The sequence below is a fragment of the Triticum aestivum genome, chromosome 2A (genome assembly GCF_018294505.1).
Source record: "Triticum aestivum cultivar Chinese Spring chromosome 2A, IWGSC CS RefSeq v2.1, whole genome shotgun sequence".
NCBI classification, from domain to species: Eukaryota; Viridiplantae; Streptophyta; class Magnoliopsida; order Poales; family Poaceae; genus Triticum; species Triticum aestivum.
In genome coordinates, this window is record NC_057797.1 from 757344735 (window position 1) to 757369620 (window position 24886).

Sequence of the window (24886 nt, forward strand, 5' to 3'; positions counted from 1 at the left end):
TGCTGGAAGAGAGGAAAACTAGGCCTTCCCCCACATCAACCAAACATGGACACACAACTTTTCTATGTCCATTTGCACCGGCACAAAATTGAGTCCACAATTTCCAACAACACATCAAGTTCGCCAGTGCCGCCTCTAGTCGGTCGTTTCACCTCTAGCTAGGTGCTTCGCCCAAAAGGATAGATTCCCAAAATTTGACGCAACTAAACAAACGCACCACACCACAGCAACATAGAGTTAACACTATTACCGTCATCATTTGTCGGACTCATGACCGGATGACTCTGACCTTGTTGCATTTTTTGTCGCACTACCGGCCAAATGACTTTGACTATGGCGCACCAAAAATTTGGTCCACCATGACCATAGTTATCAATCCTACCATTGCCAAAGAGAGGGCAGATGTTCGAAGAAATACAAAACAAGACCCTCTCTTACATAGTACGAACATGGACACACAATGTTCGTATGTTGGTTGCGCCATTGCAAATTGCGTCAGCAATGGCCGGCCAAACACCAACTTCAGCAATGCCGCCTCCAGTCGTCGATTGGCCCCCCTTTAGTTAGGTGCTCTGACCAAAAGGACATATCTCCAAGATGATGTTAAAAAAAGTGATGACCTGTAAAACGTGATGGTCAATTGAAAGAGATAGAAAGAAACGATTTGCCGCATTTACTACCTCTCACTACTGATTTTGTTCAAGGACTTGAATTATCGCAACAGACAAACGCGAAAATTGGTAGTGAGGAGTACCAAATGCAGTGAGTGTTTCTTTCTCTCTTTGTGGTTTGGCTCTAGTTTTGTATCTTCCAAACACATGTGCATACACTCCATACTCGAGAATGGATCTACAGAGCATCAAAATCAATAAGTTCATTGATAAGTTGCCCCTATCGAGGGGGTCCACTAGAGGTGGGCATATTAACCAAGATTAGGAAATAATCATGATTGAAATCAAACGGAACAACAGTAAAAAAATCGGTCCCAAAGCCGCCCATGCCTAGGGTGCACCATCAACACCGCAAATATAATCTTGCTTGACGAAACATTTTCCTTTTTGAAGATGCGGTTGAGATCCTCGTCTCCTCGGCTCTGCATTATTGCGATACACACAACCATCGGCAACTATTTTCCTGAGCAAAGTGGATGGAAGACAAGTACTATAGTAGACCAAAACATCAACGTGTCAACAATACTCGAACTTGATTTTCGATAGGCTGGGGTTCCGGTCAATTGATCGACTTGGTGGAGCTATTTGAGCGCTGTCACGCCATGAATGCGCCCAGGAATCGTGAATGGTACTGATGTGTTTGGGTACGGCGATGGTGCGGCTATGCATGGGAATGACGAGTGGCAGAGTTTCATGATGATTATTGAGGGGGCTAATCAGAATTGAGGGGGGGGGTGAAGAAGATAAAATATGCATGAACTCTGAGAATGGTTGATATTCAAGCCTAATAATATTATGAGTACACTTGGGAGTTTTCCTACAGTAGGGGGGGGGGTGCAATTGCTCCCTTTCACCCCACAAAGCTCCGCCACTGGGCCTGACCCGTACTACTTATGCTAGGGTTTGACTCTGTTGATTTATTCCTCCTATTAGTAGCAGCACTAAGAATCTGCTCTTTTAATTAGTTCTTGTCAAAGCCAAGAAATGCTCGGTGCCTACCTCGTTGTCACCTGGCCCATGTCCTGTGTCCATTGCCTTGTCTGCTAAGCAAAGGCATCTGCGCAAAGGCGCTGGAGTTCTGCAAAGCCATCGTTAAGCTTGTCCCCCTGCTACTCAGGGCATGGACAATGCATAGCCCTAGGAGGATGCACCGCAGGCCATGTAGGATCGGATATCAGGAAAAGTAGGTTCCGATAGTGTAGCGGGATCCTCGGCAGGAGGCGGGTGCTTGTGGAGAAAAAGTGTGGTCCGTTGCATAAAACTAAAAAAGTTGAAGTGGAGAGTAGGGTTGCATGTGTAGTGAGAGTCTACTTTTTATCTTTTAATGAGGGTAATAGCTTACGTTGGAGAGAACAAAATCATGCCCCAATTTCATGCCAAGAGACCATGTAAGGGTTGTACGATCCATCCATATGATAAAAATAACCTATTTTTTCTCATGGGACATTTGTATTCATATGTCACCATTGTACCTGTCCTCGTAGTTCGCTTTGGTGACATCCATCTCCCCTGAAACGATGGAGTCATGCGTAGTACTGGTAGTAAGTACAGTACAATCGTTGTTGCTGTTGTTGGTTGATTGATTTGATTTAGTGAGTGAGAGTGGGAGCAGCTCTTGGCACTCGTAAAGCTCGAGCTCAACCAGGAATTAATCAGCACATCAGTAGCAACAACCGCCGCGACGTGGCAGCAGAACTCCTACGAATTTGACCCAAAAGTGGGAAGTTCCCATGCCACTGCTGCTCCCATCTCTCTCTTTTTTCGAAAGGGAACTACTACCATCTTTTGAACCATTCATTTTATTAGTATTTCTTCGCTTTGAGAGTTTTGTGTGTGTATTTAAGACTAAAATACACTTATAACCCCAACAAAGGAACTACGGAGTTGCAACCAACACAGTCATCATCTCTCCCACTCATGACCGGACGATAACGACTACTTTGACTTGTCGCCAGGGCGTGCTTCGCCACGTCATTTGTCGCACTAGTGACTAGATGACTTTGACTCTGCCGCACCCAATTTTCGGTTCACCATGACCATGTCTACCAATCCTATCATTGCCAAAGAGAGGAAACATGCTCGAAGAGATGAAAATTGGCCCTTCTCCTACACCAAACAAACATGGACACACATCGTTTGTATGTCGGTTGCACTGGCACAAAATTGAACCTGCAATTGCCAACAACACACCAAGTTCACCAATGCCGCCTCCTGTTGCTCCACCTCTAGCTAGGTGTTCCGTTCAAAAGGATAGATCGCCAAAAAATGACACAACTAGACAAACACACCAGACCACACCAACATGGAGTTAACACCAAAACCGTCATCATTTGTCGCACTCATGACCGGACGACTCTGACTTCACTACATTTTTTGTCGCACTAATGACCAGACGACTCTGACTTTGGCGGCATGACTGGCTTTGCCACGTCATTTGTCGCACTAGTGACCAGATGACTTTGACTTCGCCGCACCAAAAACTGGGTCCACCATGATCACATTTATCAATCCTACCATTGCCGAAGAGATGAGACATGTTCCAAGAGATGCAAAACTAGGCATTCTCCTACATCGAACAAACATGTGTGCGCGCACACACACATTGTTCCTATGTTGGTTGCACCGTTGCAAATTGCGTCAGAAAATGGCCAACGACACACTAACTTCGGCAATGCCGCCTCCAGTCTTCGATCACCCCCCCCCCCCCCCTCGAGTTAGGCGCTCTGAACTCCAAGATGACGCTTCCAAAAAGGAAAGTGATGACCTTGAAAATGAGAGCATCAATTAGAAGAGAGAGAAAGAAAAGTTTGATGCATCTAGTACTTCTCACCACTGATTTTGTTGAAGAACTTCAATGATTGGAACAGACAAACTCGAAAATTTGCGCCGAGGAGTACCGAATGCAGCGAGCATTTCTTTCCCTTTTTTGGTTTGACTTCAATTTTGTATTTCTTCTAAACACATGTGCATACACTCCATACTCGTGAATGGATCTCATCCACGGAGCATAAAAAATGATAAGATCGATAATTTGATTGCTGACGTCCCCCTTTTATCAAGGAGTCCACTAGAGGTGGACATATTAATCAAAAACCGGTCTATCGAACCGAAAGAAGCATGCTTGAAATAAAATGAAACAACACCAAAATAGTCATTCCCACAGCCGCTCATGCCTAGGGTCCACCATCTACATCGCAAGTGTAATGTGGTTTGACGAACCATTTTTTTCTCTAAAGTTGAGATAATCGGCTCTGCATTATTACGATAACACAACTATTGACAAATACTCCTATGGTGAAGTCCCTTTTACTCTGCATATGAGATTTACCTGAAGTAAGAGTTCGTAAAGTTTGACCATATTTATATGAAAATTACCAACACCTACAACAATAAAGTTATAGAATATGCAAATTAAATTCAAGTCGCATCTATGATATTAATTTTGCATTGTGAATGTCGATATTATTTTCTATAAAGTTGGTCAAACTTTATGAAGTTTGACTTTAGACAAATCTCATATGCAGAGTAAAAAGGACCCGTGGGAGTATTTTCTTGAGTAAGGGGTCCTTTGATTCTAACAAATTACAGAGTAGGATTTTTGGATGATTAGACCCCTTAGGATCTTTTCGTACTGTACTTTGGTTGTTTGATCTGTAGGATTGAATTATACATGAATTTTTCGTAATGATCTCTGTGTACAGCTGATCTATAGCATCCACTCAAATCTTTATGAAAGAATATCCCTTTTTCATATGATGCTACCGAACAACCTAAAATCCTGTAGAATTGAGATGAACTCGAGTTTGATTTTTGTTAGGCTTGGGTTCGATCGATTAATCGATCGATCGACTTGGTGGAGCTTTTTGGGCGCTGTCACGCCGTGAATGCGCACATGAATCGTGAATGGTAGCCCTGCTGGGTTTGGGTACGGCGACGGTACGACGGTGCAGTGCATGGGCCTGTCCGTGCCGCGTGGGCGGGCGTGGGTTAATTAATTAGATGGATTAGATTTGCTGATGCGTCGCTGTCGTCGTGCCGTGGGTGAGGGGCATGGCATGGTTGCGCTCAGGGTCAGGGAGGGAGGGAGCCCAGTCAGCAGTGCGACAGCGACGCCCGCCGTGCCGGTGGCGCAGTGCAAAAATGCTCGGAGGCAAAGCAACAATGCTCCTATTTGGTTCGTGGCTTATGATAAGCTGCGTGGTAGGTTACCTGAACTTGCCCTTGTAAATCCCGCCGCGTCAACCTCCGGGCCCATGGGGACGTGGCCGGAGGAAAATAGTCAGCGTCTGTCTAGACCTCATCGCTGGAGAAAAGCATACTATTCATCATCGGGCGACAAAACTACGGCTCGTGGTTAACAGAGTCAAACCCTAGCCGCGGAGCCGTACTTAACCAAGAATTTTGTTTCGTCATATCGATGGATGCCGAGAGCAATGAAAGACTGCGATGCACGAGCGCGACGGAGCAGAGAGCGACACGCGAGGCGAGTACGAGCAGCACGTCCTGCAAGCGTACGAGCGCACCGGGTTCCGTTCCTAGGGTGGGACGAGTGGCGCGGCGGCGAGCACGAGGCCTTTTGTTCTCGCCTCGGTGTCCTCGAAACCCGCTCCAAGGCGGAGGAGTATCTTTTTTCGCCATGCGCCACGCACGGATTTTCATTTTTCTTTTCTTCTTTCTTTCCTGTGCGCCGTGTTATCGGGTGCGAATGTCGGAGACGGGCCCGGCTGGCCCAACCGCTGCTGCGCCCCGTGATGCTGGCAGGCGGCTCGGATCTCGAGGCGCTCGGAGACGGCTCGGATGGCCCGCTCCCACACCCCGTGACGCTGCGGCGGCTCAGACCAACGGGAGCGGAGACTGGGCACTGTGCTAAGTACACTTTGACAGCGCGCGTCGGACGTAGCCGCAGCAGGAGTCGCTTGTCGAGTTCCTCTACTTTGAAATGGTCAGTGGTCAGTGGCAACTGCAACCGCCACGGAACGATCAAGCTGGAATTCTTACTTTGGACTGGCGGCATAGAATGATAGTAGAACAACTTGGCCGCTCTCTGCGGAGCTTTGGAACCGAACGCACGGCCAAGGCCGACGCGGTGGGGTTTGACCCGGCGGTCCAAAGGGAAACGCGACTCGCTGCCAAAGCAAAGCGAACCACAACTTCCAAGTATATCACTGATAGACTTGTAGCGATTTCGTCGGAGAAAGGAGGAGCAGCAGGACATGGAGTTGTTCTCCGATTCTTTACGTGCAGAGAAAGACACGAGCTCCCTCGCAAAGAGAGAGAGAGAGACGAGCTCCATTTTTTTTAAAGTATAGAAAGGACATTTTTTTCCAACCGGGCTCGCACCCCTCTTCATTAATTTTGCAATCAACGGAAATACAATGTTCCAGTAGTTTTACAAAACCAACCACATCCAAAATAAGACTGAAAGGGGAGGAGCGAGCTGGAGCATCGACAGGAAACCCACCGCAAGAGGACCCTAAAACGGATCAACTGCTATAGGACGAAAACCTGACGACACCAACTAGCCACTACCCTGACCTCATTCACGAAAATAGTGCACCACCTGATAGACTACATAGTCTACTCAGGCATAAAGAAGCAACTCTCCAAAAGCATATAAGACTCCAGAACGGGCATCAAACCCCAGTGGACTGTAAACCAAGCAGATTAGCCAATCTGGATCCCCTCTCCATCCTTCAGTCGCATCACACCTCGCAAGTGAGTCCTGTCCGCCAGAGCTGCTGCCACATACGCCAATCTCTTCACGCCCGCCTGAAACTTCGACCTATCTTCTTCCTTCAGTAGTCCTGTCCAGTACAACATAAAAGAACATGCACTGAAAACAGCCTCCAGCGGAGAACGAGCATTATAATTGTCAAAAGTAACTTTGTTTCGAAGACACCATATCCCCCAGCACAAAGCCGCAATGATCATCATGAAAAATTGTTTTCCACCAGGGAAAAACTTATACAACCACGCCCAGCTTTGCCAAAGGGAACGCGGGCAACAGGATACTCCAGCCGTAAGTCCCAGGGCCCCCCAAACTGTTCGAGCAAGAGGACATGTAAAAAATAGATGGTTCGCAGTTTCCATGTTCGTACAGAAAGAGCAAACAGGATTCCCGGGCCATTTCCTCTTCCTCAAATTATCCCGGGTAAGCACATCATTTTGGAATAGCTGCCATAAGAATATTTTGATTTTCAGTGGGATACTAGTTTTCCAGATCCACTTATAGTTAGGGCCAGCTAAATCCCTCTCCAACTACTTATACACCGATTTAGTGGTAAGTCTCTTGTTCCTGCACAACTTCCAAAACACTGTATCAAGGATATTGTTCAAAGTATATTTCTTTGCCTCAGAAACTACCCATTCCCATTGATCATTGATCTCCCCAAACAGCCTACGCCTGAAACCCAGGCTATAGTTTTTCGCCACAAAATCTGCAATAGTCTCATCCTGATCCTGACATATACGGAATAAGACGGGGAATTTTTCACATAATGGCACAACATCTATCCATGGCTCATGCCAGACCCTAGCCAAGTTCCCACTATTAACCTTAACGGCCCTCCCAGCCATATATGTCTCTTTAACTTTCATAATTGCTTTCCAGCAAGGGGAGTCTGAAAAACAACTACGAATATTAGCCACCGTTTTATTCTTGAAATATCTGGCCCGAATAATTTGTTGCCACAACCCATCTTTAGTTTCAAGTTTTCACCACCACTTGGTCAACAGACTAATGTTCTGCTTGTGGAGGTCCTTGATCCCCAGCCCACCGATTCTTTTGGACCTACAAACCCTAGTCCATTTCACCATATGATACGCCCGTTTATTGTTCTTCCTTTTCCAGAAAAATCTTCTCCGGTGTTTATCCATTTTCTCAATAAAAGTCTTGTTGAATAGGAACATAGACATAAGATAAGAAGGTATTCCATCTAGGCTCGAGCCTAATAGGGTAAGCATAGAAAGGACATGGAGTTCGGTATATACAATGTCGGAAGAGAAATCCCAGCAGTTTCTTATAGTAGTGGAAAGAAAGGACGAGTTATGCGTACCGTGCTGCTCATAGTAGTACGTACGTACAACGTACGATACGCCACGAAGCAAAGAGAAACTGGAACCGCTGAGCGCGTCACCAAGTATCGTGACAGCGCCCGTCGGACGCAGCCGCAGTACATGTCAAGTCACAGGTCGCTCTACCTCGTTTGTTCCTTGTTTTGCCTTGAAACGGTCAGTGGTAAGCGCCAGGACACGATCAAACTGGACTACTCCCACACTTTGGTGCCACACAAAGCTGTCCGGTCTCCGTGTAGCTTCGGGAAGGAACGCAAGTAAACCTGGGAATGGTTTGGATTCAAACCACAGTTTCAGTTTGGTTTCCTATTGGGCTGTCATTGGATTGGACAAAATAGGCTAACGCTCTGTTTGGATGTCTGTATTGAAGGGCTCCGTATTGAATTGGTTGCAATACCAATTCAGCAAGGAAACTGAAATGAGAATGAATATAAATTCGCTTGTTTGGTTGTTCACCGAATTGGCTCATGGAATCTCATAGAGGTTTCAATACCAAATCTTGTTTGGATGACAAACTATGAAATTGTATATTTACATGAGTATGAAGATTATGCTTTGTTCTTTATGACTCAATTTTTTAATACAATCTAGAAAAAAAATGATTATATAGCAACAAAAATGACAAAAAATATACAGTCTGTGGCTTATGCTTTGCTCTTCGTGTATCAAAATGAAATTTGCACAACAAATTGGAGTAAAAGCTATCATGTATTGTTTACTTCACAAATCACCAGTTTCATATCACCATACATTTTTTTGGAATCACAATACAGCTAGCTAGTGAACGAGGAGAAATTCAGAGGAAGAAGCAAACTCGATCTGGACCATCCACCGTCTGCCTTGGCTACAACGAACTGAAAGTGTTGTTTCCTAGTGAATGGGGAGAAGTTCAGAGGACGAAGCAGACTCAGTAGAGGGGCTGGATCTAATTTCGCGCGCGGTCGTGCTCCTCTCTGTGCCGCGCGCCACCCGCTCAGCCTGTCGTCAGAAGCGTCTCCGCCCGCGCCGACGGATGCGGACGCCGCCTGATGGCGCGGATCTCAGGCTGTGAGGAGAAGGTCGGGCATGGATCCATGGCACGGATTCAGATGCCGGCTGTGGGAAGAATCTCCGCCCACGCGCTGGCTCTGGGTCGTCGTCGCCGCCACCGCCACCCGCCACTCCGCGATGTCGCGGTCGCCGCCACCGCCGGAAGTAATGGCTGAGAAGGTCGGCCACGCTCTATGGAGAGGATCCAGACGCCACCGCCGCGAGGAACGCCGCGGTTGCTGCTACGTCGCCGGGATGCGGGAGTAGCCATGCGCAGAGGAGCACGACGCGGTGCCGCTGGAGCTTCTTCGCTCCGCCTCTGTTTTCTTTTTCTGGTCGCGGGGGAAAAGAGAGGGGTCGAAGCGGTATGTTTTGCGGGTGAGTGCAAATCCAGCGAAATCTGAGCCGGAGGGGTCTGTATTGTGGGAGGGGAGCGCGCGTGAGAGCGAAAACGGCGCTGTATTCGGCCTCATTTCCATTCGATGTTTCAGTGTGCATCCAAACAGCTGAATTGGCGGTTCGGGAATACCAAATCCAATTCGAGGCTGCAATACAGACATCCAAACGCAGTGTAAGGCATTCCCTTAATTTAGTTTGGTTTGGGCTATACTTTTTTTTGGGCTGGATTGGTTTGATCTGGACAGAGACCAATTGGTCTCAAACAGTTTCAACTCAGAGTCTGAAACCAAACTGAGCCACCAAACGTGCAAGCAGCTTTGACGGGCGGCCACCGCTAGGCTGGGCTGAGCTCCGGCCAACGCCTCTCTCTCTCTCTCTCTCTCTCTCTCTCTCTCTCTCTCTCTCTCTCTCGATGAGATGAGATGCCGCCGCCGGCGACCAAGTCGCGTACATATGCTCTGTAGATGAGATGTTGCCACCGAACCAAGACTTACATATGCTCTGTAGATGAAATGTTGCCACTGAACCAAGACCCCGCCGCCGGCGACCAAGTCGCGTACATATGCATCGGTGTTACGCAGTGGTGCACCACCAGCCGGCATGTCCATCTGCTACTTCGCTGACTGCAACAAGGTGCATCAACAGCCTGGGTGTTCAGTAACGGAAATGAGTATGAAAGCATCAGCAGCTATCCACGTGCGCATGTGCAGTCCATTGTCCATAGTTTCAGATTTTGGGCACAAACCGATTTTAGGAAATGGGCTGGATTGGTTTGGTTTGAAAGCACAAGCAGTTCAATTTGGTTTGGATTATAGCACTTACAATTTGGATTGGTTTGGCTTGACTAATAGACTAGTACATGTATGGATTGATCTGGGTTTGGTTTAGATTACAAACTATTCTCAGGTTTAAACGCAAGGCCAAGGCCAAGGGCGGCGCGGTTTTGACTCGGCGACCCAAAGGGAAATTGACGCCTGAGACCGTCAAAGCCCGAAGCAAAGCAAATGAGAGCAACACAAACCTGAGAAAGACTAGTACGTACTAGTAGTGGAAACGACTTTGTCCAAAAGAGAATGCACCGAAAGGGGCAAGAGGACATGAAATTCTTCTTATATGTCAAGCAAAGACACGGGTTGCGCTAAAAAAATGTGCAGAAACGACACGGGGTTCGGTACATCCAATGTCGGCACAGGAATCCCACTAGTATTTTACTACTCCTTCCGTTTCAAATTACTCGTCGTAAAAGTGGATGTATTTAGAACTAAAATACATCTAGATACATCCATACTTGAGACAAGTAATTCGAAACGGAGGGAGTAGAAAGAAAGGACAAGCTCTACGTGCCGTGCTACTTACAACGCACGAGTGCTTATATGATATGCCATGCAGTGGCTGGGCTTCATGGGGCCAAAGGGGGACATTGCCCCCTCTACTCTAGAAAAACTCTGTATCTTTAATTATTAGATTTGAATATAAAAAAATTCTCAGAGTTCATGCATGACTTATCTTCTTTGTCCCTTCAACTTAGATTAGCCTCCTCAATAATATTCATCAAGCTCCGCCATTGATGCCACGGGTTTTGGAGTGAGGTCGTTGGAACTGAACTGAATGTGGGAAGCAACAACCGAAGGCATCATGGGTAGAATCCAAGATGCCTGCACAGTTCTTCAGCCATATTCAGGGACCAGGCCAAAACTACAATAGAAACGTACATACGGCACTACACAAATTCCTTGCCAAATTTGCACGTAGCGGAATTGATGTTGGTCGTCGGTAGCCTTGTTGGTTGCCATAGCATTATGTGTACGTAGCACACGTGAGGTTTGTGTTGCCAAGTTTTGCCCCATTTTTTTTTTTTGCGGGATCAAAAGGGTTTTATTTCATTATGGTAGGGCTACAATCTCTTGGCAAGAGATTCTCAATACATGGGGGTCCTCTACCGAGCCACACAGCCATAGTTTGTTCAGAGCGACTATACCTTGCCAGGCAATTTGCAACACTGTTTTGAGACCTATGAAGTTTCTGCGGAATAAACATCCCATCAACCATAAGGGACTTAATTTCAGCTACTAAGTGACCAAACAAAGATCGATCTTTGATGTTAATATTTTTCAGCCTTGAACTTCATCTTGGCCTTCTAAGAACCAAGAATAATCTTCTTCTTGTAATTCTTCAATGAGTGTGATACTCATCTCTTCATCGATAGCCTTCTTCATGTTGAGAACGACAAAATTCTTCATTGCATATGAAGTTTTGTTAACAGGTTTTTTTGAACACATACAAATTAACTTCATGGTGTCCTTTACATCACAAATACTTAGAAAAGTAATTTGTCACATCTATATATTATAAAATTTCCGGATAATTTTTTGGCTTATGTTTTCTTTTGAAAGATCCAGCATGTTGTTGGCTTGCATTGATTGATGTAGCAGGTTATATATCCATACTATACACTGCCACATTTTATTAATTTTTATCATGCAAAACTTGTTGATTGGTTGTCACTGAATATATGTGCTTTTCACTTAAATATTTCAACACCACTACTGATGCTTTACCACCATGCCCACTATGTATGTGACAAAGACAACTTTGATTTTCTATGTCTATATGTAATGCCGATTTTCTTTCACCGACATTCTCTCCCACTCTAATACACTCACTAGCATTCATTCAACTCTCTTTTCCATAACATTTTATTATTGCATTTGTTCTAGCTCACTAATTATCTCGTAGTTCTTATATCTTCCTGTCAATACAAGTAAAATATTGGAGAATAACTCTTGCCAAGAACTAATTGCTTTTGTTTGCCTTCACATTACTTTCAGGCGGAGTACACCAAGGACAAGCTACAGAAATACATTAACAAAGAGGATGACACACTGCCACTCAAGCTCGGAAATGGAACCATGAGCTGCGACACACCTTTCATCCTTGGAACCGACAAGAGGGCCACCACAACGAACTGGTCATGGTTTCACCACCATGCCAACATGCAGAAAGGTGTCATTTGCGCCTTCCATTTCTAGCGCAAAGAAGGGCGCCGTCTCTCCCTCATCATCCATCGTCTCTAGACGTAATGCTCTCAGCACCTTCTATCGTCTATGCACATCACTTGTCTATCGTTTTAGCTTATCTCTAAGACTTGATATTCCCGCGTTGTGATGATTTGATGAACTCTGACTTTCTTTTGGAGATCAAACGCCTTTTGGAGAATTGTAGGCTTTCATTTAAATTAATAGTTGTGCTTTGACATTCACTTTTAACACTGCGATCTACATGTTAATATGGACCTTCTAGATGTAATAGTATGACCTACCTATTAATATGGACTTTTTGGCCTGATCAACTTATTTTTGCTATATGAATGCACACTATAATGATTTATTTCTCTTAGTTGATGTCCTGGACAAGGAGTACTCACCACGACATCTCCCGATTATGTGGGTCGGGCCGAGGTCCTCCATGGCGGTTCACTAATAGGATTTTTTTGGACAGCCCATGACGTATAAAAGAATATTTTCACAAGACTTGCTTACAAGCTGAGGACTCTTATAAATCCTAGGCCTCTAGTACATTATATAAGCCGAGGCCAGGCTAATTATTAGATCATTTTCCAGATCATTATAATCATACACAACAATCTCGTGGTAGATACCTGTATTCTATACTATACCCCATATCAATACAATAAAAAACATGACTGTACCAAGAGTAGGTTGATAACCACTGCGGAGGGCATTCTCCCTAATAAAGCGAATACCTCTGATCCTGCTCGAACAAAACGAAAGATATTATCGATAAATAAAACCACGTCTTGCTTACGTAGGGTATTATCTCTTTGAGAAAGCCTGAACCTGGGTAAAATTCTATGCCCATGTTACCATCGATCCAAAATGTCTAGCTTAGGACCTCTACCCAGTCCAAACATATTTGAGACCTAGATAAAATTAAAATAAGAAATTATTTTCTATACAAAACAATTTTATATCAATCATTTGTAGTTATTTAAATGTATTTTCATTTTATTACAATATTAACGAGTATAATGTCTATTATTTAGTTGACATAGTTAACCACATAATAATATATTTTTCATGTTGGAACCACATAACTATGTTGTTAATTATTAATTATAATGTTATTTGTTATATTTGTAATGTATCGCTAGAATTTTGTTATGGCTAAATTTAAATTATGTTGTGTAGAAAAACTTATCTTTGAATTAATTATTGTTGCATAACTTATATAGTGTGTACATATATGGTTGTGTGCATTTTAATATCATCAACTATAATGATAGAGATCTCTAAAGTGTATCGTCTAACTATAATCTCAATAGTGGTTCTACTATATTATTAGGTAACCATATTCATAGAATCTTCCGGAGTGTAAACTTCTTTTTAAAAAAATTGATGAACTTTTTTTTCAAATAAATGAACTGCTTTTCAATCAATGAACTGTTTCTTCAAATGAGTGAACTTTTTCTGAAACTTATGAATGTTTTCGAAATTTATGAACTTTTTCCATTTTGTGAACGATTGTTCGAATAATTTATACCGGTCAAATAGTTATGTTTTTCCTGCTAGTAGAACAGCCAAGTGAGCTTGGTCTAGTGGTTATGGTGCTACGCTGTTGAGATAGGCGTCCCTAGTTTGAATCCCACTTCTTCTGTGCAACGATCAGAATTGCTTTTTCTGTTTGACAGGGGCATGTTGCTGGGGCGGCCCGTTACGCGTCGCGTTGGAGCACCACCAGCCTTAGCCGGCGCTTAAAGCACCCAATAGGAGCTCCCTTCCATCCGATGCACGCGCCGCATCAATACTGGCCCAGAGCATGCAACAGCTGGCATTGATGCAGCGCCATGTGACCACAAGGTTGATGCCAAAGGCGGCACGGTTTGGACTCGACGACCCAAATGAAAATTGACACTTGAGACTGCCAAAGACTGAAAAAAAGCAAATGAGAAGAATCTGAAACCTCAAAAAGACTAGTAGTACCAACGAAAAAAAAGACTAGTGTAGTAGAAACAACTTTGTCCATTTTCGAAAAAAGAAACCTACTTTGTCTAAAAGAAAATGCGCCCAGAGAAGAAAGAGGACATGGAATTCTTCTGCTATCATATACTCACTCTCTAAACTAATATAGGATGCTTTAGAAACCTGTGTTTACAGAAAGACTGTCCAGCGTATAGCTGGCCAAATGGGTTGGGCCTGGCATGCCGACCCGCAAGCACGCTGGCACGACACATGATGGGCCAGGCCTGGCATGCTCTAATCGGGCCGTGCCAGGCACGCGGCCCGTCTTGGGCCATGCCTGGGCCTGAAGGCTGGGCACGCAGGCCGGCACGGCACGGCCCGTTTATCTTTTTTTATTATTTTTTATCCAGTTTTTTAATATATATAACACATAAAAAACAGCCCAGCAGACCAAAATCAGCCCAAGAAACAACCTAGCAGGCCATCAAGCTAGTGGGCCAGCGTGCCTGGCGTGCCATCGGACCGGCCCGTTTGGCTCCTGGGCCGTGCTTGGGCCGGAGGGGGCAGAACGCGGGCCGGCACGGCACGGCCCGACTAATAATCGTGCCCTGGCGGGCCGTGCCGTGCCAGGCACGATTAAGATGGGCCGTGCCGTGTCGGGCCGGGCCGGCCCGTTTGGCCAGCTATGGTCCAGCGGCGGAGCCAGCGTGTAGGTGTTGGGTTCAGATGAACCCAACAGATTTTTCACACCACGTACATGTATACATGTTGGCACTTGCCTGAACCCAATAGAAAATCACGGCTGAACCCATCAAGCTAAGACGCACCCGCCAGAAGCCTCTCAGCCCATAATAATAAATTCTTTATAACATCAGTAGTCCAACCAAAAGCCTACAGAATGATACAGATATTTCACAAAAAATAAAAGAAGCCCAGAGGTAAATGTAATGCCATACGATGGCATCGACGCAGTCCTCGACCGCTCGATTCCATACCAGATACGCACGCCTCTCGTTTTCCCCCAATTTGTTTCCCAACCCGGCAACTCTTTCGATCTCGTCTCCTCGTCTCTCTATTGCGGTGGCCAGCGGCAAGCCGGCAACAGCAGGTCGGCCGTCGGCAGCGGCTGACAATTGAAGTCCAAATTGAAGGTGACGAGGTCACATCATCACCCTTGTTACAGGGCCTTGTACATGTGTTGGAGGCTTGGAGCCTAGTACACTGGATGATGGTATTACTCTTTGCCCTAAATGTTTTAGTTGCTTTTCCCTGAACTTTAATTGGTGTGGGTTAGAGCGATGTTTTCCAATAATGAATCGATCATCAGATTCAGATAATGCTGCAGGCACTTTAAGGTCACTCAATGTAAGCAAAGTGTACATCAAATGTCACTGTTGCAAATAATCTCCCAAGGCTTTTTATACATGGAGAAATTAGTTTAGATGATCTGGCTGATCGGATTAAGTGATTACGATGAGAGACAAGCTGGGAGTGATGCACTTGCAACTAAAGGTTGGAGCAATTGGAACAAAAAAGGCGACAAAATACCCATGTGGGTAAAGGTAATGTTAATAGCTTTCATAATATAACAGTAAAAAATGTGATGCTTTGATGAATCAAGATCAATCAATTCAGGTTGCCAATGATAAGCAAACTGATCATTCATAAAAACCAGAGTCAAATTAGGCTTAAAATTACTTGTTTATATGCCTCTTTGGCTTGATGGTATTTATTTTGAACTTGTTAAAGTAACTTGTCATTTTCTCCAATATATTTTAGGAAGATGAGAAGCTGCACTTGAAGCTATGAAGTTATTTTGGTGCTACTCTGTTTATAATATGTCAACAAGAGATTTTATAATTTCGCACAATCGGTATGTCTTGCACTCTCCACTTCTATATGTAACTGCCATATGTGATAATCGATATCATATTTCTACTCGCCACATGTCTTTTAAGTGACGTGCTCCTATTGTAAGTTAGTATGAAATTGAACGTTACACTTAATTAACCCATACTAAATCCTTACAGTGAGGTACTGAGTGAACCAATTGGCCAAATTTTCTGGCTCCGCCCCTGAGTATATCCAATATCGGCGGAGGAATCCGACTAGCAGTATCTTAGTACAAATAAAGGACAAAGCTCTACGTGCCGTGCTGCTTGCAAAGTAAAAAAATGTAATTAAATTAAAAGTAAAACAAAGTTCTGATTTTTTTAAAAATAAACTTGACCTTCCCTTGTACTTATAATTTTTTCCACAAAATGGAAAAAACCCCATTGACTTCTTAAAAAAACAAAAAAATGGTCAAAATAGTGTGAATAGTGATCTATAATAGCAATAAATTTCGTTTTTTTGCCCGGAAATCAACGTTGGTTTTTTATTCATGAAAATTTATATACTAGTGCAATAGAAAGTCAATTTATTCTAAAAAGCTTCTAAACTTCTTTTGACTTTTTATATTTTTTCCCCATATCAGGTGTATATACACCCAAGAATCAAAGGGCATTTCTCCATATGAGTACTTGTATGATATGCCATGGTTTCTGGAATGAGGTCGTTGGAACTGAACTAAAAGTGGGAAGCATGCAACAACGGACAACATCGATAGGCAGGATCCAAGATGCCTGCACAGTTCTTCAGGCATATCCAGGCACCGGGTCGAAACTACAACAAAAACATACGGTAGTACAGAAGTTCCTGGAACATCAAGGGTACACGTGTTTCACCGCTATTTTCCTTTTAAATATTTCTCTGTGTTTTTTGTTTCTTTTGATTGTTGATTGTTTTCAAGTTGCATGTTGTTCGATGGGCACATTCTTTTCTTCTTTGTTCTTGGAGCGAAATTCGCACATAGCGGGATTGACATTGGTCATCGGCAGCCTTGTTGGTTGCCATAGCATTATGTGTAGCACACGTGATGCTTGTGTCACTACAAGTGTGGTCGTGCTATGCCGGTTCGATGTTAATATTTTTCGGCCTTGAACTTCACCTTGGCCTTCTAAGAACCAAGAATAATCTTCTTTGTGTCATCCATCAATGAGTGTGATACTTTTGTCTCCTCATCAGGAGCCTCCTTCATGTTCGGAATCACAAAATTCTTCATTGCATAACACATACAAACTTCGTGGCGTCCTTTAGAGCAAAATACTACTTAGTAAAGATATCTGTTACATCTATACATTGTAAACTTTACATATAAGTTCTTTGCTTATGTCTGAAGAAGCTTGAACTCAGGTACATCTTTTGCATGTGACCCACAACTAAGGCATCAAATCCTGACCGGGCACAAACGACACTTGGTATGTCATCCATCGGGTCAATGCCCTTCGCGTGCAAGACAACATTACCACCGACATTATCATTTGCATCTATTCTTGATAGTTTTAATGATTTTGCTTTCTTCTGGCTGCATAAGAAATGTATCTGCTTGTGCATAAAGACAATTATGGTTTCTGGGAATCCATATCCATGTGAACAAACATCTAGAGCTGAGGATTTCAAGTAACATTTAGTTTTAGGAGGTGGGTCCTTGCTTTACGTTGTCGCTCCCATTAGAGCTTCCCCCCTCTCCCGACCGCCTTCCACTTGAGCTTTGCCCCACGACGACAAGTGGAGGTGACATGGAGGAGGGAGCACTAGAGGTGGCAACCTAGAGGTATGAGTAACCCACGAGCGACGTGTGGGCCGATCACAACAATGTTAACGGACAAAGATTTGTTTTTAAGCAACTAACCGATTTTTGGTCCTTTGTTTCAAGTGGTCTTCATGCTTTTTTTTTATGATTATGTGTAATGGAAAGTAGGAGAAGATTTGTTGATCTCATTGTGACTATCCATTTCGTTGTTTCATGCCTTCTTTGGTTTAGAGGAATTTTGTAGGACTTTTTTTAAGCCCTTTGGCTTGTAGAAATAGATCAGAAATCCTATTTGTATGTAGGATAGGAGGACTGAGCTTGATTTAAGCCATCTTATTTTTATAGTTTTCTTATTCGTAAGACATTCCTAACCTCAGTTTCCAAGCGATGGACAAAAGTTGACACGAGAGGCAACTCCGCTCCATTCGTTCGATACAAACTTGTTCTGATGATAAGCTGTAAAAAGAAAACTTGCATTGCACCGCGTGCAAGAACCAACCATTTCATCCAGCAGATCCAGTTGTAGGTAGAAAAAGATGGACATATATACATACATGTCGTTTATTTCTCATGAAACTAAGAAGATGCGTGTATGTATAAATATGTTGTACTAGAAATATTCGCGGAGACCTATGGACTATGGTGGCGGTCCAGTTGGATAACCCATTTCAGGATACGTGCCCTTGTAGGGATCACCTGAAGCAAGCAAAGAAGCAAAGCATTAATCATGTTTACAAGTGCAGACACACATACAGAGGAAGGGAGAGAGAGAGAGAGATGAGATCCCGTACCTCTTTCCTGTAGTTTCCTAGCGGCAGCAACCTCCATGGCGAGGACGAGGAAGAAGGCCACGAGCATGCACAAGACAAGCTGGGTTTTGGCCATCTTTGGTGTCGTGTTTGTTGGCGCAGGAGTGGTTGCTGCCCTCTGCCCTCCCTCTTACCACGTACCCCCTCCGTTCGGAATTACTCGTCGAAGAAATGAATATATCTAGATGTATTTTAGTTATAAATACATCTATTTTTATGACAAGTAATTCTGAACGGAGGGAGTACTTATATCATACCTTGAGTGGATCGTTTCCATTTCCTGGTCAATGTTACTGGTGAGATTTGGACTGTTTGCGTTCCACCATTACTCCAAAGTTGAACAAGACTACACGAGTCTCCAATGCACGTATATTCATTCATATCTACAGCTCGTAGCCGCAACAAAAGTCCAGGGCATGCATTGCCTGGTGATCAAAACTTCGTTGGTCCTCATTGAAATGGTCATGGTAAGCGCGGCAAATCAATCAAACTGCCCGGTCCCCGTGTAGCTCTGGAAAGGAACACAAAATGGCCAACGCCTCTGACTCGGCCATAGAAAGGGAAAATGATGCAAACCAGAACCATAATCTTCAACGCCTTCAAACGATTTTGTCGACAAGAAACACATCCGCAGGGAGAAACATTTTGTCCGGAAAAAACGCATCCACAGGGAAGAGGACATGAAGTTCTTCTCTTTGTAGCAAAGACATGAGCTCCATTTACACAAATGACTAGAAAGGGCATGGATTTCGGTACATCCAACGTCGGTTCAGAATCCCAGTGGTATCTTACTAACAATAAAGGACAAGTTCTACTACATGCCGTGCATACACCGTATGATATTCAACCGATGTAAGATACGCTCAAAAGTGTGGAAACTGAAAGCCACAATGGACCGTGTCGATAGGCAGATTCTAAGCAGAGAGGATACCTGTACAACGGTATCCAGGTAGTACCAGGTCAAACCTACAGGAGAAAGAAACAACATACCGCAGTACATAATTTCCTGGAACATCAGTGATGCATCCGCGGAGACATTCATGAGCATGAGTGCATGACAAAGTCTCAAGAATAGTTTGGATCGTCCGAGTTCATCAATATACCAGGGAATACAGGTTCAGTACGGCTGCATTAGCCAGTTTTGCTATGGTGGGGAACGTGACGGCGGCCCAAACTGAAGGACGTTAACTTTGCTTATCTTGCAAGGCTTTGAGACGACCCTTGATCCACGCCTCGAGAGAGGATAGCTCTTCCTTTGCGATCGAGTGGCCTAGATTTGGGTATGCCTGATAAATGTGCATGAGCAGTTGAGAGCTCAGATAGGAACCGAAAAGTTGTATGAAGAAATATGGAACCGAAGCTTGCCTGGAGAAGGGGGAAAAGAGGATGTAGAAGATTACCTTAAATTCACAACTGATGCCTGCACTTTGCAAAAATGGTGGGCCGGCCTGACCGGCTTCAAATAATACCACTTGATCAGCTATTCCATGCGACCACAGAATAGGTGTCTGAAAAGTTCCAGGAAAAAATTCAGCCAAACAAAATTAATGCTCTTATAAAGAGTTCAAATTTACTGTCAAACTCCTATTCATGTATTGAAGGGCTCATCTAGCATTCTTCAAAGTTTACTAATTTTTTTGGCAAGTGCTTCCTTCGATCAATCAGGCTAATTGCATCAAGTATGTTTAACAAATGCCTGCAATCTGCGTGTTTTTATCCATACATTCTCGTATAGAAGAGTCAACACTATATGATTTTACTGTCAAGACTGTTAGGATAGAGTGTCAGAGATCATATCACTCACAGGTTCATGAAGGTTTACATACGAAAGGAACATCACGAGTAAAAATGCTGATGGCATCCTTCAAAGTTCAATGCCATTTATCTTTTTTGTGGACAATAGCGTCGTTGACTGGTTAACATACAAAAGTTGATATGGTGTAACAGTCCTAAGGTGGGCAAAGTTGCTTCGTCCTCCTAAATGTAATAATTTTATATGTAAGGTTGGATCACAGTAGGTGTATTGCCATATTTCTTATCCAAGAGGCAGCACTGGATATTAAGTTTTAGGTACCAACTATGAAATAACTGAAGTTCAAATGTAGTGAATTTCATTTGGCAATGTTGAGGTCAGTACATTTTGGTCTTCCAGCTGTTTTCACAGACTAGTTCAATCTAATATATTAGGTGCCAAAACTATACTTCCATAGCTCAATTGTTGAGTATGCTCATGTTGATCAGGAATTATTGCAAAAACTACATCGTTCTGTTCCAGGTGTAGAAGCAATCCAATTAAAATTGAAGAAATCTGTAGATGAGGGATCCTTGGTATGGCCATACTAGTGTAGGCAGAGTTCCGGCAGTGCTCGGGCACGTGATAAGAAATATTTCTATTCAAAAAGCAATGACTAGGCTGTACATAAACATCACCAACCACATCTCTTGTTGACTAGCGTTCAAGTTTATACCAACCAATGAATTTTGGCTTTCTCACATCTTGTGACTGTGTGCTGAAACTAAGGAGAAGGCTATATTTCTATTCAAAAGGTAGTGACAAGGCTGTACATAAACATCACCAACCTCATCTTTTGTTGACTAGCGTTCAATTTAATACCAACCAATAAATCTAAGCTTCCTCACATCTTGTTATTGTGTGCTAAACTAAGGAGAAGGCATCAAGAGATAAGAAATATTTCTATTCAAAGGCAATGACAAGGCTGCACATAAAGTCATAAACATCACCAACCACATCTCTTGTTGACCAGCGTTCAGTTTCATACCAACCAATAAATTGAAGCTTACACAACATCTAGTTATTGTGCGCTAAACTAAGGAGAAGGCATCAAGGGATGACTGTGTGACATACCTTCCTTGCTTCGGGTGAAATCCTCTCAATGACCGACGAACCGAAAGGGACCCAGCCACTGAACACGGCACCACCACCTAGCGTCTTCGGATAAAGCAAAACACTTGCTAATGTCAGAGCACCTGCAGTTTGACACAAAATCCAATACTTATCAATTCACGGCACAAAAATTTGTGATCTTCAGAATATATCCAACACCCATGCAACAATCCTACCTCCCTGACTGAACCCGCACACAAATATGTTGTCAGGATGGATGCCGCCGGCCACCTCCCTGTCGATCATGGCGTGCACATTCTCCACAGCCTTAAGAACACCGCTCTCATCTTGCGGCGAACCCTAATATTTACAGATTTGAGCCAGATCAATTTCTACTGGTACAGTTGCCTCCCTTCCGCGAATACAAGCGGGAGGGACTGAGTGGGTTGATGAGTTAACTCACAGGGCTCAAAGGAAGCTCGTGGATATCGAACCATGATGGCATCACGGCGCCATCTGCAAAAACAACAAGTGATCTTCAGAATCAGGTGATGCTAATTTGATGAATCGAAGCACCCTTCCCCCAAAAACTTCGATGGGGCTGTGACGGTGGACGGAGGGGAGGCGTACTGTTGCAGGAGACGGGGGAGTTGGGGGCGGAGGGGAACGCCCACTTGGTGTGGCGGAACTCCGGCGCGGCGAAGAAGGTGCGGATGGGCTCGTTGGCGGGGCCGGAGTCGCCGAGGCCGTGCAGCCACAGCACGAAGCTCCGGTTGCGGGCCGCCATGGGGCCGGGGAGGCGGGGCGGCGGAGCGAGGCGGCGAGGAGGGAGGCCGCGGCGATGGCTGCGGCGACGGAGAAGAGGAAGCGGACGCGTCTACTCATGGGTCATATGGGCCGGGCCGGGCCGAAGTACCTCGTCAGCCTGTGCGCTTGTGCTGAGAGTGGTAGAAAAATCACTGCCAATCAGAAGCAAAAATTTACCCGATTTTGACGATTGCAAAGATAACATGAATAAGAGAACATCATCGATGAGCCACCGGCCATGTCAGATTCACGTGACAGTTAACCGAAGCATCAACGAATAACAGAGCAAGTCATCAATCAGGCACACGAAAAAGAGCAAGTCAACTGTAATAGTATATCATAATCCTTTCCTTGGATATCATAAAAAACAACTTCCATTGGATCATGTCTTCCAAAGCATTCGTGTGGCAATATAAACTGAGATTCAGGTCACGTATGTGGTAGCAATGTGCCACCTAGAAATGGTGCCAGTAAGTTTGTGAAGCACCCTAGCTAGTGTAGATCTTCGTGGTTCGACAACGATGATGACGACGGTCTTGCAGCTTCAGTTCCTTGAGAAATCCCTAGACGATCGAATATCCATCGTCGAAAATACTGGAGCTCTTCATCCACAAGCAAGTGCCCAAGGGTCGGATAAGTCTGATAATATTGAAGAAAAATAGTCAGAGAAGCTAAAACTGAAGCTCCAATTCAACGGTTATGACTTCAGGTATGATTTTCTAGCACCTTGAATTCGCAGGTCATGCCAAGCTCTTGGAGAAATGCGCACCCGGCATGCCCGGCTTCGAATAGTACCACCCCGTCTGCCATCCCATGGAACCATAAAACCGGAGTCTGCAGGTTTGCAAGAATTCAGATACAAGACATTTGCAAAAGGATTCAGCCACGAAATATATTTAGCTTAACAATGGTTGCTGGGCTGTTGTTACCTTTCTGGCTTCAGGTGTCACCCTGCCAGCAAATGATTTGCTCAGAGGAACTGAACCACTGAAAACAGCACACCCACCTAAAGTCTTGGGGTAGAGCAGAACACTTGCTATGGCTAGAGCGCCTGTGGAGACAGAATGGAAATCAATTTTTTTACAGTATTTAACTGCCTTGGAAACAATATAATAGATGTAGGTTTCAGTGCTTCACCTCCTTGGCTTAACCCACAAACAAAAATGTTCGTAGGACATGTTCCGGCAGCCACTTCTTTGTCTAACATTTCGTGTACACGCTCAACAGCTTCTAGGACCTCTTCCTCGTCTCTAACAGTGGTCTAAGAAGGAAAGTGGGAACAAAATGAGCAAAATAAATCATAATTAATGGTACAATAGCAAGTGAGGTATCATCAGACTGTAAATGCTTAGAGACTTGGGACCCTTTATCTGTTCTTTATCCGATTTTGTGGTCTAATTCAAGGATACAGAAGTAGTAGAACATTAGAACAACAATCCACTCTGTTCAGTATATCCAGGCTCCACTCTGCTTTTGTAACTTGTACACTGATGTCCTTGAATGGTCATGTTGATTCTAAAAGGGTTAAATTGGTGCAAGAGGTTCGTTATAATGCAAAGTGCTCAAGAACTTACACTACATTTTAAATCTTCAAACCGATGAGAAAATGATGACATGTTGTTCTATAGCGACAGACTGGGAGCGCAAAAGATGCTAACTTATTGTTTTAGCAGCAACCTAGGCTGTTGTGGATCAACAAATATATATAGTACTGAAGAGAGACTGCAAGTGGATGCAGTATTCTTATATGACTCAACAGCAAGCAAATACTTCTGGGTTATCAAGCAGGGAATTACAGCGGTTATGGGGATCTCCGGGATGCCGAACCACGCATTGAGCACCAAGTCACCTGCAGCAGCAACACCGCAAATCGATCGAGCAACTGAATCAAATCCATCGAATCAGGAGCAGCAAGTGTTGGGTGAGCGAGCGTACCAACGCAGGCGATGGGGGCGGTTGGGAAGGAGAGGCGGAGGGCGGGGGCGGCGGAGAAGTAGGGCGCGATCTGGCCGCGGCTCTGCTCGCCCGTCTCGGCGGAGCCGTGCAGCCACAGGACCAGCCCGCCGGCCCTCGCCGCCGCCGCCGCCGCAGCAGGAGCAGGGGGAGGCGGGGCCATCAGGACAGCGCGGAGTCAACTAAGAAGAAGCGATCGATCGGCGGCGCGGCTGGCAGTGCAAAGGGGCGGCGGTTTGTGCCGATGAAGGGTGCGGGCAGGAGAAATTAGTGCGGGCGTGGGAGGCGTGACGGCGATGGCGGCAGCGTGCGGGGCGTGGGCGTGCCGTGCGGTTGGATCGAATATACCCTCACCCTACCCCGTGCCGTTGCGTTTTGGCTCTGGAACCATCGCCCGCCGGCGGGACGGAGCGACGGCGAAGCGCGCCGGCCGGCCCGCCGCGGGTGGATTACGTTGCTTCTTTATTCGTCACTGGTGGGTGGGACTACCCTACGCCCCTACCAGTTCTCAAAAATAGAAAAAAAAAATACTCCCTCCGTCCGAAAATAATATATGTTTAAATACATCACCTTTTATTCATTTTGATTGATGACAAGTATTTTCAGACGAAGAAAGTACTACGCCCCTACCATAATTCCACCAGTCACACAAAAACACGTCTTCATAAATGAGAAAAGAACACAAA

The 24886-nt window shown here is 44.6% G+C and overlaps 1 protein-coding gene and 1 pseudogene across 1 annotated transcript; both read right to left on the minus strand.

Moving 5' to 3' along the window:
• Positions 1-19573: 19573 nt before the first annotated feature.
• LOC123190942 (probable carboxylesterase Os04g0669500) lies at positions 19574-22477 on the minus strand (annotated as a pseudogene).
• A 90-nt stretch (positions 22478-22567) lies between these two features.
• LOC123190943 (probable carboxylesterase Os04g0669600) lies at positions 22568-24653 on the minus strand. The gene is made up of 6 exons (XM_044603670.1): positions 24183-24653; positions 24044-24096; positions 23385-23508; positions 23177-23298; positions 22974-23081; positions 22568-22886 (listed from the first exon to the last, which is right to left on the minus strand). Exons 1-6 carry the CDS (start codon positions 24361-24363, stop codon positions 22740-22742), a joined length of 735 nt encoding a protein of 244 aa, XP_044459605.1. The 5' UTR covers positions 24364-24653; the 3' UTR covers positions 22568-22739.
• Positions 24654-24886: the final 233 nt, after the last annotated feature.